The following is a 13985-nucleotide window of genomic DNA, read 5'->3' as shown; positions in this document are numbered from 1 at the left end:
TATTAACTAGATTTAAAGAACATTTAGCTCAGATAAGATATGGTAGACCGGATAAATCTTGCGTTGCCGAACATATTGTTGATAAAGAACACTGAATAGATCTTAATAATTTAAAATTAATTAACCAAGTCTCAAATTACAGGCAATTAGATGCATATGAAAGCATCAGAATTAATAAATGTAAAGATAGTATGAACAGAGACAACGGTCTAATTCCTTCAAGTTCTTTGTTCCTACTACTCTAGTGGTGGAAATTTAACTGTTACGCTCGGCGGGCTCTGACGCGGTTGGCTAGATCTTGCCACGCCCACTCGGTGCCCACTGAGCGAGCATATAAACGCTCAACTTGTAGATTGTATTTTAGTTTATAATCATCTGCTGATGATGCTCAACTGTAAGCTCAATGGAACGAAATATGTTAGGAATAACCAAGAAAGACTTTAAAAGAATAGAGTGAATGGCAAAAGACTTAGGTAATAGATAAAGGTCATCCACAGAGTCAAATCCTTCAAGTGGAAATGGGCTGGATACCTGGCAAGAAGACGGACAACAGATGAACCACAAAAATTACAGCATGGTACCTACGAGGAATTAAGAGACCTAGAAGAAGACCGAACCTGAGATGGGACCATGATGTTAGGAAATATCAGGGAAAACTTGGGCCCGCATAGCCAACAATAGACAACAATGGGCCCAACTACAAAGAGATTATCTAGATATGTGGGAAGGCTACACACAAACCATTGAATAAGCTGAAAATGATACCATACTTATTAATTTATTCATCATCGTTTAACAACCTAACCAAAAATATTGATAATAGTAATAGACACTACGACAACCAATTTTGTTTTCAAAAATATTTTATCAAAAACTAAATTTGAAAAGGACAGAAAAAACTAGGTTATATAGACTTAATTACTTGTAAACACTTGAGACTATTATTATAACCCTGAGAACAATCAGTCTCGATCTCGATGTTAAATTTCGTTTAGTAGTTCGTAAACAATTTCTATACTGAGATAAAAGTTTTTCCATTTGAACTTTACATATCATATGCAAAAGAAAAAAAGTATATATAAAATAATTCAACATTATCTCAGGCAGAGTATTAGAATTTATTATGGTTTTATATCCTAAGCTTCTTGTAATCTTGTTTTTTTCGATATAGTGGTATTAATACTGTAAACTAATAACTTTTATACATGTCAAATATGTTTGTTTGTCGCTATTATATTAAAAAATCGCGAAAAACATCATGTGATTGCGATTGTTATTAATATAAAACTGTTAAGCTTATGATGTATCGTGTCAAACATTATTATAAGGAATAAATTTGTTATACAAGGTGTGAGCAAGGACGTAACGTAACTTTAGGGAGAGATTTGAAAACAAATGTTTTTTTTTAATATACACAATGTCAAATTTTTAAAAATAAATCCTGTTTTCGTAAATATCCTAATAATATTTCAGTTTGTCGGTTTTGTTGAAATTTGGTAGTGGTATAAGCTGTAGTAATGAGCTAACCCAAGTAGCATCTATCTGACTTCGAACTAAATCTGACCTGAAGCGACGTCAGACTTTGTGCAAATTTAGGTCGGGTGCTGGTGATACGACCGGTGACGTCGCGTCGCTTTCCTATTAAAAGCGACGTCGTTGGATACGAGTGGGTAAATCCAACGAACTGTCGACGTACAAAATAACAACGTACCATTTTTATTAATTTCCCAACGTCGTTTCCCACGTTGGCTTGCACGACGTACATATACTTGAACTAGCCCGACGTCTACCCGTTGTCCGAATAGGATACGTCCCACTGATAATCCCTAAAGTAACGTCCAATTATATTTTGTTGTATTTTATGTTCATATTTATAACCTAGTACGAGACATCAGAGGTATGTCGTGCTAATGCATTTAACAAGCAAATAATAAATGTATTTAACTTTTAAACGTCTTAAAGGCCTTAAAACCTTGATGAGCATTCTTTGTTTTTTTTTCACAAATCACTGTGGCTTATTTCAATATTTAAGTCTAAAAAAACAAAAAATGATATGGAAAAATTATACTGCAAAATAATATGTTATGTTGGGTCCTATTCCCATGTATTCAAATTTCAAATTTATAATTGTCTAGTTAATCAGCACAAAACAGCAGTAAGTTTTAGTACCAAGTTAAAGGTAAGAGCTTGTATATTAAGAATTAATTAAAGTGCTTGGGGAATACAAAGGTATCATTAACTTTTTGGACAGATAAATCAACAACTTTAAATTGTTTTGCAGAATTTGTTCACTTTTAACTGTAACCTAATTATTTTGCTCAAGCTAAAAAAGTATCCAAAACAGTTTCTATAGAAATAATCTACACTTACCGGAGTTAGTGTTAGCCATTTAAATTTTAATTTTATTATATTTCGTTATAAAGAAATACCACTTTGAAATTGAGCAATATTTTCATTAAAAAATATTAATTTATTACGTTTGGATTATTGTCAACTTTGACAAGCTGCAGCAGGTGTTCTACTGGAGATGCTGATCCAGTGCTGCATGATCAAATCAAAGAGAAGAGCATAGTTTATGGTGCTATTTTTTTGCTTAAATCTCATATTTCAATTTTCGACTTTCTGGTAACTTTGCGGTCTAGGCCCTCTGTGCGTCGTTTCCCACGTTGGCGGTAATGACGTACATATACTTGAACTAGCCCGACGTCTACCCGTTGTCCGAAATAGGATACGTCCCACTGATAATCCCTAAAGTAATGTCCAATTGTTTTGTTGTATTTATGTTCATATTTATACCTAATTTACGTATCTCTGTTTACGTCCGTAAATACAACCCATTAAGTAGCATTTGCGGCCTAATGAACATCATGAACATAACCTAATAAACAGTTTTTGTAAACAAACTTAATTTTTTTATTATGCCTAAAAAACACTAAAAAGGCATTTAGACATTCATCTACATTTTACAGAAAGCTGATAAATAAAATAATAATAGTAGTAGTGATGTCTTGCCTCCACCCACGAGTGTTTTTTATCGGGAAGAGATGCTACATTACACTGGTGCATCTTAATTTAATTTTTTAGCTTAGGAAACCAGCAGACCTCATCCTCCTCCCACATGTGAGTTACTGGTTCCAATTCTTTTAAATTTTGTATATATACTATCTTAAAAAAGTGGCTGCCCTTTTTTTAAGGAGAAAACAAAAACTAAAATATAGTTGCACAAATCCACAAATCACTGATACGCAAAGTGAGGTTACGTTGGAATTATATATACGGTTACGAAAGTGAGGTACGTTGGTATATATGGTTACGATATATGGTTACGATATATATGGTTACGAAAGTGAGGTACGTTGGAATTATATACGTCATAATACGATTGCCGGTCGTCCGGTTTGATGACTTCGGTCGTGTGAGACGACTAATATTGTAGACCCGGTCGGAATTGGTATATTAGTTCATGGTCAAGTCGGACACAAAATCCGCCATTCTTAACAAGTATCCGATTGTCAGCCATTTTAAAATCGTTTTTTGTTTTTAAAATTTATATTCACATTCCGATTTCTAGTAGAATAATATTGATAAGGTTGAGTTTGGGGGGAACCACAGTACAGTTTTATGATTAAACCAGCTAGGAAATAAAAAAAATATTTTGCGAGTTACTTTTTTATAGATATTTTTATTTCATAAATCTACTTAATTTTGAAGGCGCTCGTTGTTTTCTGGAGTATTTTAATCAGATATATAAAAAAAGTGACTTCCGTTGACAAAACTGATGTCTGGATTAATGATTCAGAACTATTATAATATGAAATTAGGTAGGCACTTATAGTTATATTCGAGGAGCGATTATGAATCCATTTGTAATTAGGTAGTTTGGTTAGGTTTTTATATATTCTTGGTAGCGAATATGAAACCAAACGTAACGTAAGTGCTTAGCGACGAATTTTAAGTGAGTAAAATCCAACGTAATATGACGTTGGTAATTGGTAGAATTACATTCCGGTCAGATACCGACGTCGAGGCTACCCGAATCTGTATTCCCCATTTAGGTGCAAATAAGGGTCGTCAGGCGGTCGAACCGACGTTGATACCCGACGTCGGGTTTATTGGACGCGACGTATACCCGACGTTAGATAACGTCCAAATGCTACTTGGGAATTTAACTCTAGATTAAAATTATTAAAACTACTGGCGCCTGATGTGACAAATACTTGTAAATTTGTCTGTAACTATAATGGGATTGCCATTTTTTAGGTAAGATATTTAGAAAATTTTATTGATTTTATTTTCATTTTTATTATGGCATTGCTTGCAAGCCTATTGTAAGGACTCTACAAAGTTTCGTCACATACAATTGGGTGGCAGCGGTGGGATGTTAGCCTTAACAGAAAGCTACTTAATTTCTCCTAGTAAAAAGGGTTCCCTTTATTAACCAGAGTTTATTTTTTAGAAAAACACTCATATTTTACGGCGAACACACGTGGATCTAGACCCCTACGAAGACCCCTAACTATACTAGGTTCTTTTCTAAGCTGAAAAATATTCCCTTAGACTAAAAATACTCTAACCAATATTTTCAACAAAGAAAATGTTCTAATTTTAAATTAGTAAACTATGCATTTTCTTGGCCATATTTTTGTACTATGCAATTACATAAATGTAAAAAAACGCATAAAAATAGCAAAACTTTTAATAAACAAAATTATGACTTGACAAATCCAAAATTTGGATTAGGATTTCCAGATCAAAAATATAAGAAAAAGATGGTTGACTTACTTGACATCTTCGACGAACTTTTCCAGCTTTTCGTTGACAGTGACGTCTGTCATTCTGATTTGCTGCAGTTCGCTGTTTCGAGTCAACTCAGCCACTATCACATCCGGGCCGTACCACCTTTGCATCAGTTCGTCGGTAATGGTCTCGGATATGTTGGCTGAAATTAAACAATAAATACATCTTCAGTGATATTAAAATGTGAATACCCTGTAATATTTGTTTTATTACAATATTTTATACATAAATTTATTTCAGCTAGTGTATAATAAACAGAAGACTGGCGGAAAATAGATGGGGCTGCACCCCTAACCTTTTTCGCTGGATGTATACCATGATAGTAAAACCCGTGATTATCTATGGAGCAGATAGTTGGTACACGAAACTAGAGGTGGAGTTAGGTTAGGTTAGATCTAACTAATAATAATAAAAATGCAATAAGGCATTTTATTGAGCATCAAATTGCGCAACTTTGCCTCCATTTAACCGATCCTGTATCTCTTAGGGCTCGAACTCACTGACGACCAGGTCGCAACGACCTGGCCGTCGCGTCGGCTGGCCGGATGTATTACGTTTTTAGCTGCCGCCAGATGAACGACCAGTTTCAACAGAGTTGTCAAATCTAACGATTTTTTACGTTTTACCAATTAGAAAATATTGTTTCAGAAATGTTAAAATATCCGAGTTAACTAAAAAGCGAAGTTCTATTCACAACAAACAAAAAGCATTGTGTACACGCGACCGACAAAAAGGGAGATATTCTGTTTCTTTTTTCTACTGATATGGCGCCCTTATCGACTTTAGAAGTAAACATATTAGGGCCATCGTAAAAAAAGATCGTCAGACACTGGCTCTAAATGTAAGCAGGTAGAAAGTTTAGCTTCCAGTTATTTCAATGTTTACAATATAACGAAGAATCTACAACAGTAATTACTTCTATTTTTATGAATGTTTAAATAACTTTCTTAATTTTTTTTTTCAAAATAATGTACCTAGTAGAAATATAGTCTAATGAATCCTGTTTGAAAAATGTTAAATTAAATATCATATTTAAAATAGTTGTCCTCCTTGTACATGACTACAATACAACTAAAAAAACTAATTTAATAAAAAAAACAAGTGGTTGTAGAAAAACTTTAAATATTATTATTTTTTATTTTTTAAACATCGAAACTCAAAGGTATAATAACAGGTATCATACCAACCATAAATAGAGTAGGTATGTCATATAAAAATGTTTTGAGTTTTTACTAGAATCGACCCTTGATAAAAAAAGGGATTAGATTTAAGTTTACCTTTGATCCAGTCTGTATATTATTTCTTTGGATTTTCTGCACGTGTGCAAAAACTACACTAAAACACTATATCTTATAGAAAATAAAATATTGTACCTTGAATTTGAGGGATTTCATCTGAAAAATTATTAATTTGGAAGAAAACCGGCAACAAGCGGCAGAAAATAATATTTCCGTGCAGTCTTCTGGTCGCAACGACCAACGGACGGCCAGGACGTTAGTGTGCGCTATATCATTTGATTAAATGGTTTTAGAGGTAGGTGCGGCCTGGCCGGTGCGACCTGGTCGTCAGTGTGTTCAAGCCCTTACGGTTTCCGAAATCCCAATGATTATGATGAGCGTCCGAGTAATGAGCGTCGAATTTGAGCCACCCTGTACAGTTTTATTTCAGCAAATCAGATAAATTTTTTGAAAAGTCGTAAAAAGTATATAGTTTCAGGAAGAGAACTTGTCCATCTTGTTTTCAGTTTTTTTTCATTTTCAAGTTTTTTTCCATTTTTGTCAATAATTCATCTTTAAACTTTTTGGTAAACAAATTAAATATCAATGATAAAATTATTTCTAAGTGGCTTACTTTTTTAAAAAACAACCTCTCATTTTTAATTAATAAAAAACAATAATTTTGACTCCTACGATGACAGTTAGAGATAAAAAAGTTTTTTTACTAAAAAAAATATCTTTGAGTGATTCAATTACTTAAATAAAACCAAGTGTATGTTATATTTGTTACTTAAAACAATACTATATGTAGATACTGTATATTGTTTCTATTATATTAAATCCAGACATAAAAAAATTAAAAAATGCACTTGGATTAATTCAAAATAGGCATTTAATAATAGTCTAAATTTAGACCATACTTCAACTTGAGATATGTTCTGATATAATACATCAAATATCGAAGAATTACTAAAAATCGTATTTACGTCATTGCCAGGTCTTTATAGAGTTTAAAAATTGTGTTTCTAATACAGAAATGATAAGTGCTTATCATTATCAGTAGCGTACTATACATATTACAGAAATTTATTTTGGTTTAAGCATAAAAAATTATCTTATGGGATACAAGATGATTCTTTTTAGAAAAAAAAAACATTTAGACTTAATTTGCGTTTTTTTTCTCTGGAAACCACCTTAAAGCGCAACTCTACAACATGGAAGACTCCATCCGTAACCAAGAATAGTTAACCTAATAGGACTGCTTATTCAGCCAAAAGTGTCCGCCAGGTGCATGCGAAAACTCCTCGCTTTGTGACGTCATTGTAGCCCTTGTCATGGTTATCAGTCCTTATCCGGCAACCAATAATACACACGTGTATTATTAGTTGCCGAATGCAAAACGTTCATTATTTAGTTTATTTATTTAAACACCTTATGTATGCAGTATAGAAAATTAACTGTATAAATCGTATTAAATACTCGGATAATGCATTTTTAAGAACAGCAGTTCCCAGCATCACCTTTTGCAGGCATTCTTTTTAGAGTACTTCCATATTTTGCTTTAAAATAATTAATAAACAATATCGTAGGCACTTAGTAAGCACTTCGTCACAATCCACACCACAAAATGAACGTATTTATACACTTTATAGCTCTAAAAACTTTAAAGATACCTTTTTCACATTTAAAATTGACAAAATAATTAACTCAACATTTCTCAGCTGTTATTTTTATAAGTTTACCATAGGCAACTAATAATACACACTATCATGACAAGGACTACAATGACGTCACAACTGTCAGCTGAAGCGCGGGAAGAGGCGAACATACGTCTTATGAGGATGAGTAATCCTATTAGTTTACCGTTCTTGATCCGTAACCTGGAATGGGAACCCTCAAACAGTCTATGATACTCAAAGAAATTTCTCAAAACTTATACCCGAGAAAAATCAAAGATTTTCCTTGATTTAAGTAAGAATAATCTTCGGATTGTTGCGGGATTTTTAACAGGTCACTGTCTCCTCAATGAACACCTCAGTAGATCGAAGCTACGATACAACAATAAATGCAGATTCCAGAAAACTTCATCACTGAGTGCGACGAAACAACAACCAAGAGCCACAAACTTTGATACGACTTATATCCGAGATCTAATAAATCATACAAAAAATAATAATATTCTCCGAATATAAAGAAAATAAAAAGGTACGCCCCTGGAGTTACCTATTTATAAAAAAACACTAGCTATCCATTAATAACCTTTAATTATACGTGTTTACTCCAGACTGCGCGGCTCTGAGCGTGTGATGTTAGCCAAAACGAATTTAAAAAATTCAATTTACAAAATAAATAATACAATCTCGGGGTTATCACATTTTTGGATCGTTATGGCATTGTATAGGCAAGTATTTTTCTGTACAAAAACTTAAAAATTTTAAGATTAACTGGGGATTAATAAGTCTCGGGTCACAGGCAGTGTTATATTGTTAGCGATAACCGTTTATATAAGACGTAAGATTAGCATAGAAACAATAAGAAACAATAATAATAATAATATTTGGAATATTATTATGAATATTATTTCTTCCCACTTTAGTATGACTTTAATTCATTTTGATTAACGTGGCATTTCTAATCTAAAAACTTGTATTTATTATACCGATAGCGCCATCTACTATCAACATCGGGAAATTAAAAATTGTAGATTTCTGTAATGTCTCATGAATTTTAGTGTCGTCATAGAGTAACTTGGGTTGCAGGTTAAACATCATATTACGCTTTGAATAAAAAGATTAAGGAAGGAGTATAATGCTATCCATCCATGTATTCATGCATGGTGGGCGGAAAAAGGACTCTAGGGTGGGGATCCTTGATAGTTCTGTTTGACGATTCATTTGACACATTTGAATTTGATTCGAAATTTTGTGGATTTTTTTTGTCAGTCTTTACTGAGCTTACTTTATGTTATTTATTATTTATTCTACTACGGATAGTTGTATAAAGGTAGTAAATCTAGATGGAAATTGTGGCAGAACTTAAATTAACAGTGACACTATCGCGATTTATCGAAAATGACTCTAAAATAGTTGGTTGTGTAGCGTGCGGTAGATCTCGGTCAAAAATCGAGGGAAATAATGGAATAACTTTTCACTAGTAAGTGACCATATAATATACATATTTGTAGTAAACTGATCATTTATGATAATTCACTTAAATTAACTAATTATATTTTTTTTTATTGCATTTTTGCTTTATTTACTATTTGTCAAAGATTAGATGTCAAAGAACTTAGACACGTCAATTTGACTTACCTGTTTGTGTTAATAAATAATTATTATAACTTATCTATTTTTATTAGAATTATAATATATATTTTTATAACAATTTTAATAACTACCAACATTTATTCACAACGTAAAATAAAACAACAAATTATTGAGTCTACCCCACGTCTACCCTACATCATAGTTTTACACTTTTTAAATTAAATTAGAACGGCACTGATAAACCGGAATTTAAGTCGGCCATATTTGAGTCCCATAGCGGTGGATCTAAGATTTTTGATATGCTCCTTCCTTAATATTTGTATTCAAAGACAAACAAATGTTTTTAAGGTTCTTTTCTAAGTACACTGGCATTGAAGCGAGTGACAATTAGGAAGGTAATGGCAACTTCGCGTCGGAAGACTATTATGGTGCTTAAATTGAAATTAGAGGAACAAACCTCTACGCTAACTGAAACCAGTTAATTAAACCAGAATGAAGCTTAATGCACGAAAAAAAAATGAAATGATAATGACTACACTCACATATTTTACCTGAATTCTTGACCAACACCGTAGCCGCTAGCAACTTGAGGCTGTGCACCTCGAACAGCAACGGGTGGAACAGCAACTGCCTGGCCGTCCACCTGTCCTCCGGGTTGATCTGCAGGCACTTCTCGATAAAGTCTCGCTGTTCGGGATCCTCGAGCTGGTCGATAGTCTGCCGCACGTTGTCCTGGGTCACCCGCTTGCCGGAGTCGCCGTTGCCGATGATCTCCAAAGCGGCCATTTCCAGGGCGCACATGCCGAACGCGTAGATGTCCAGCGCGGGGCTTATGTCTACAGCAGGGAGGAGGGAAATAGTCAGTTATGTTAGTACTTAATCGACTTAAATACAAGAGTTCAAAAATATGGGATTTTAAGAATCCCATATTAATGGGATATTTTTAAAACAGCCCATATTAAATGGGGTTTTTAAAAAGAGCTCATATTTAAATGGGATTATTAAAAAAATAAAAAAGCCCACATATTAAACAGTAGTTTTCAAAAATTCTCCTGTTAAAGTAGGATTTTAAAAGAAGGCCAATATTAAGTGGGATTTTTTACAGATCTCATATTAAATTAGATATTTTAAAAAATCCCTATTACTTTTTAAGTTCATTAAGAGTTATTTAGTTAAGAAAAATTACATTTAAAAATTTTAATTTTTTCGATTAGTGAATTTTGCTTGTAAACTGACGATATATGTAGATAGAATTTTTTGTTTCTTAAAAATTCGGCGATATTTACTAACCCGTATCAAAAAAATCCCATATTAAATGGGATTTTTAAGAAAAGCCCTCGTTAAATGGGATTATTTAAAAAGCTCGTATTAAATGGGAATATTTAAAAAATCCCACATTTCAGTGGGATCTTTAAAAATTCCTATTTAATATGGGATTAAGAATATTAAATTAGATTGTTTTTATTTTTATCAATTCCATGATATTTTGTTTATAAAAAATGCATTAAAAATTATATTTTCCAATTATAAGGTGTATTAATAGTGTATTTTGCTTGTAAACTGGCGATACATCATAATTATGATTTTTATTACTCTATGTAATAAAAATCCCATATTAAACGGGATTTTAAAGAAGAGTCTACATTAACTGGGATTATTTAAAAAAAGCCCATAATAAAGGGGAATTAATAAAAATCCCACGTTAAGTGGGATCTTTAAAAATTCCTATTTAATATGGGATTTTTTTAAAGATTCCCTGTTAAATTAGATTTTTTTAAAAAATCCCGATTATTTTCATATTTATCCATTCCATGATGTTTTATTTATAAAAAATGCATTAAAAAATTATATTTTCGAATTATAAGGTGTATTAATAGTGTATTTTGCTTGTAAATTGGAGGTACAGGATTTTTTATTTCTTAAAAATCCCTTATCATAATTATGATTTTTATTAATTTATATAAAAAAAATCCCATATTGAACGGGATTTTTAAAGAGTCCACATTAAATGGAATTATTTTCAAAAAAATCATATTAAATGGGAATTTAAAAAAAAACACATTAAATGGGATTTTTAGCGAATGCCAATATTAAATGATTTTACTTAAGATCCCATATTAAGTAGGATTTTAAAAAATCCCGTTAAAAACTTATTTTCTTCTCAATCTTGTTTGTAATAAGCTAAGTACGTACCTGTAACAAAATTATTGTTATTATTACTACTAGACAATATTAAAACAATAAATTAATATAGAAATAATTGAATTATACTCACTCGGATGCTCCGGGGCGACAAAATGCAAATTCTTGATCTCGTCCGCGCACGTCTTCACGTGATGGTTGATGGACTCGGGCGCCACTAAACGTCAAAAGAAAAAACAAACACCCAATCAGCGTTAGACAGCATTGACAGTCAGATTTCGACGATCGAAAAAGCTGACGGCGTCGGATTGCGGGAACGGGCACCGTCGAACCAGTCTCCACTGCTTTTTATTCCTTCGAATTACCTCCTCATCCCAATTTAACACACTCTCCCCTACTTTTTAGTTTTTTGTTCGAAATAAGTGGATTTTTTCGCGTTTTCGGTGGAAACTGACTGGGACCGCAAGACTGAAGCGTCGGCTTTACAATTTTTGAGTAAATAGCCTTCGAAACGCCTCCGTGGCGCGCGTAAGCGACATAACCGCACTTACGCGCGCGAAAGGCTAGACGAGGACTCGCGAGGGGAGCGGGGGGCGTAGCCGACACTTGCTGCGAGTGTCCCGCATGCGCGGGTCTGAGCAGACAGCTGTCACAGCGGTTTAAGTGTCACTTTTGTTGACTAGTTAAAAAAACTTCTTTTTCCAAAAAATTCTGTTTATAATTTTTTTACTATTAACCCAATTAATTTTCTATTAAATATGGTCAATATACAATGAAAACAATGTCATAGTAGGCCTAGAAATAACACTTTTTATTTCCAGTTTTATACAACTTCGGTCGCATATTCTGCAGATAAAAATAAGTAAAAAAGTTCGTATAAATGTATGTATGTCCTAAAATGCTTAATTTCAGAGATACAGGGTGTAGAAGTTTAATTTTTATTTCGATTTTTTCCAAATAATTTCTGAAGTAACGTAATTATTTAGAGAATTATAATAATTATAATAAAAAGTATTATTTATTTCTGAAGTAATATAATTATGTTTTCTGGGAGGTTTTTGACATGAGAAATTTGATTTTGATGTCAATATGACTTCTATTTTTAGGGGGCGCCACATACATGTGTTTTACCAGTTTTGAAGAATAATAACTTTTTGCCCATACCTGTATAAAACTACTGAGTGAAAAAGTATACATTTCCGTGACTTTTTACGTAAAAAATGTCTCTTGATAAAAATTGCTAGGAGGAACCGTTATGAAGATATTTAGAACAGAAATAGTCAATACATGTCATTATTGACAGACAGTTTCTGTTGAACTTTTGGCACAAAAACATTTTAAAACATGTTTAATTTATGTCAATGATGATTGGTATTGATAATTTCGTTTCCAAATATCTCGACCACCATTACTCGTAGCGATTTGTACCAAGAGGCCTTTTTTACGTAAAAAACGTCGTAAATGAATAATTTTTAGCTCAGTAGTTTTATACAGGAACGAACGAAAAGTTATAACTCTTCAAACCAAAACCCAGTCACAGTAAGCTCGAACTAAAATGTTTTATCTACGCTTACTGTGACATCGTTTTCATCTGATCACACCGTATATACAGAGCGTTTCAGAGAAATGAACATTTAAAAATATTACTTTCTGCATTATTTCTTGGATTTAGCCTATTTATTATTTACAAAATCTTCAGGTACAATTCTTACAAGCAATGTATATAGTTTACATTTACTTTGGCTAGCCATTCAATGATAAGAAGTAAATATAAACTACGTATAAAATAAACTATTATATACAATATTAAAAATAAAAATATACCTAAAGAATGAAAAAAGAAAATGTTGGATAAAAAAAAAAGATTTGGATAAAAAATGTTCTTATATTAAACAAATAGACTAAACCTCAGAAATATTATTAAAACAAATGTATTTTTTTTGAGATTTTGTTAATCTAGAAGCAATTTATTTCACAAATAATGACAGGGATTTTCAAAATTGACAGATAAACAAATCTTCGTGAAATTTTATTAAAATTTGCTTACCTGAAAATTTATAATACTCTCCTATTTTTTTTAATCTTAACTGAAATTTGTATTTAATTCTGAAGCACACTGTGTGTATACAGGAAGTCAAAAATTCATTACAGGGCATCTTGTAAGTACATACTTTAAAAATTTAATATTTTTGCAGTAATATACTGAAAAAAATACCCCGAAATGAATGAATAGACTCAATTTTCGACCACAGCACAAAAAAACACTTCTTTTGACAGATATGACGTAAAAAATCGGACGCTTAAACTGATTGACAGCTCCGCTGTCAGACATGCGCGTAACAGCGCCCATCCCACAATCCTAGACGACCGTGCAGCGCACTATTATCCAAAAAAGTTCAGAAAAAAAAAACAAACAAATGCAACCAATAATTTTTTGACTTATATTTTGCGCACGACATACTAATACTCGCTATTCTTACTGAATTTTTGACTTTTTATGTGTTTTATTGTATATATTATGTATTTTTCGGTTTTTATACAGTTGAGGTTACCTTTTTGGCGT

The 13985-nt window shown here is 32.4% G+C and overlaps 1 protein-coding gene across 2 annotated transcripts in view; it reads right to left on the bottom strand.

Annotated features, from left to right (window-relative positions):
- LOC115887197 (nuclear receptor-binding protein homolog) overlaps positions 1 to 13985 on the bottom strand; it is a 139782-nt gene that overhangs the window by 28505 nt on the left and 97292 nt on the right. Inside the window, exons 5-7 of one of the 2 annotated variants that reach the window (XM_030906549.1) lie at positions 11556 to 11639; positions 9823 to 10116; positions 4783 to 4939 (exon numbers count right to left, since the gene is read on the bottom strand). In XM_030906549.1, the coding sequence (XP_030762409.1) occupies positions 4783 to 4939; positions 9823 to 10116; positions 11556 to 11639 (535 nt within the window). The remainder of the gene's footprint in view (positions 1 to 4782; positions 4940 to 9822; positions 10117 to 11555; positions 11640 to 13985) is intronic. The other variant, XM_030906550.1, reaches the window with a different exon arrangement.

This window comes from Sitophilus oryzae, unplaced genomic scaffold (genome assembly GCF_002938485.1).
Source record: "Sitophilus oryzae breed Bouriz unplaced genomic scaffold, Soryzae_2.0 scaffold_555_pilon_pilon, whole genome shotgun sequence".
NCBI classification, from domain to species: Eukaryota; Metazoa; Arthropoda; class Insecta; order Coleoptera; family Curculionidae; genus Sitophilus; species Sitophilus oryzae.
The sequence above is the reverse complement of the archived record's forward strand: the minus strand, read 5'-3'. Positions and strand labels throughout refer to the sequence as shown.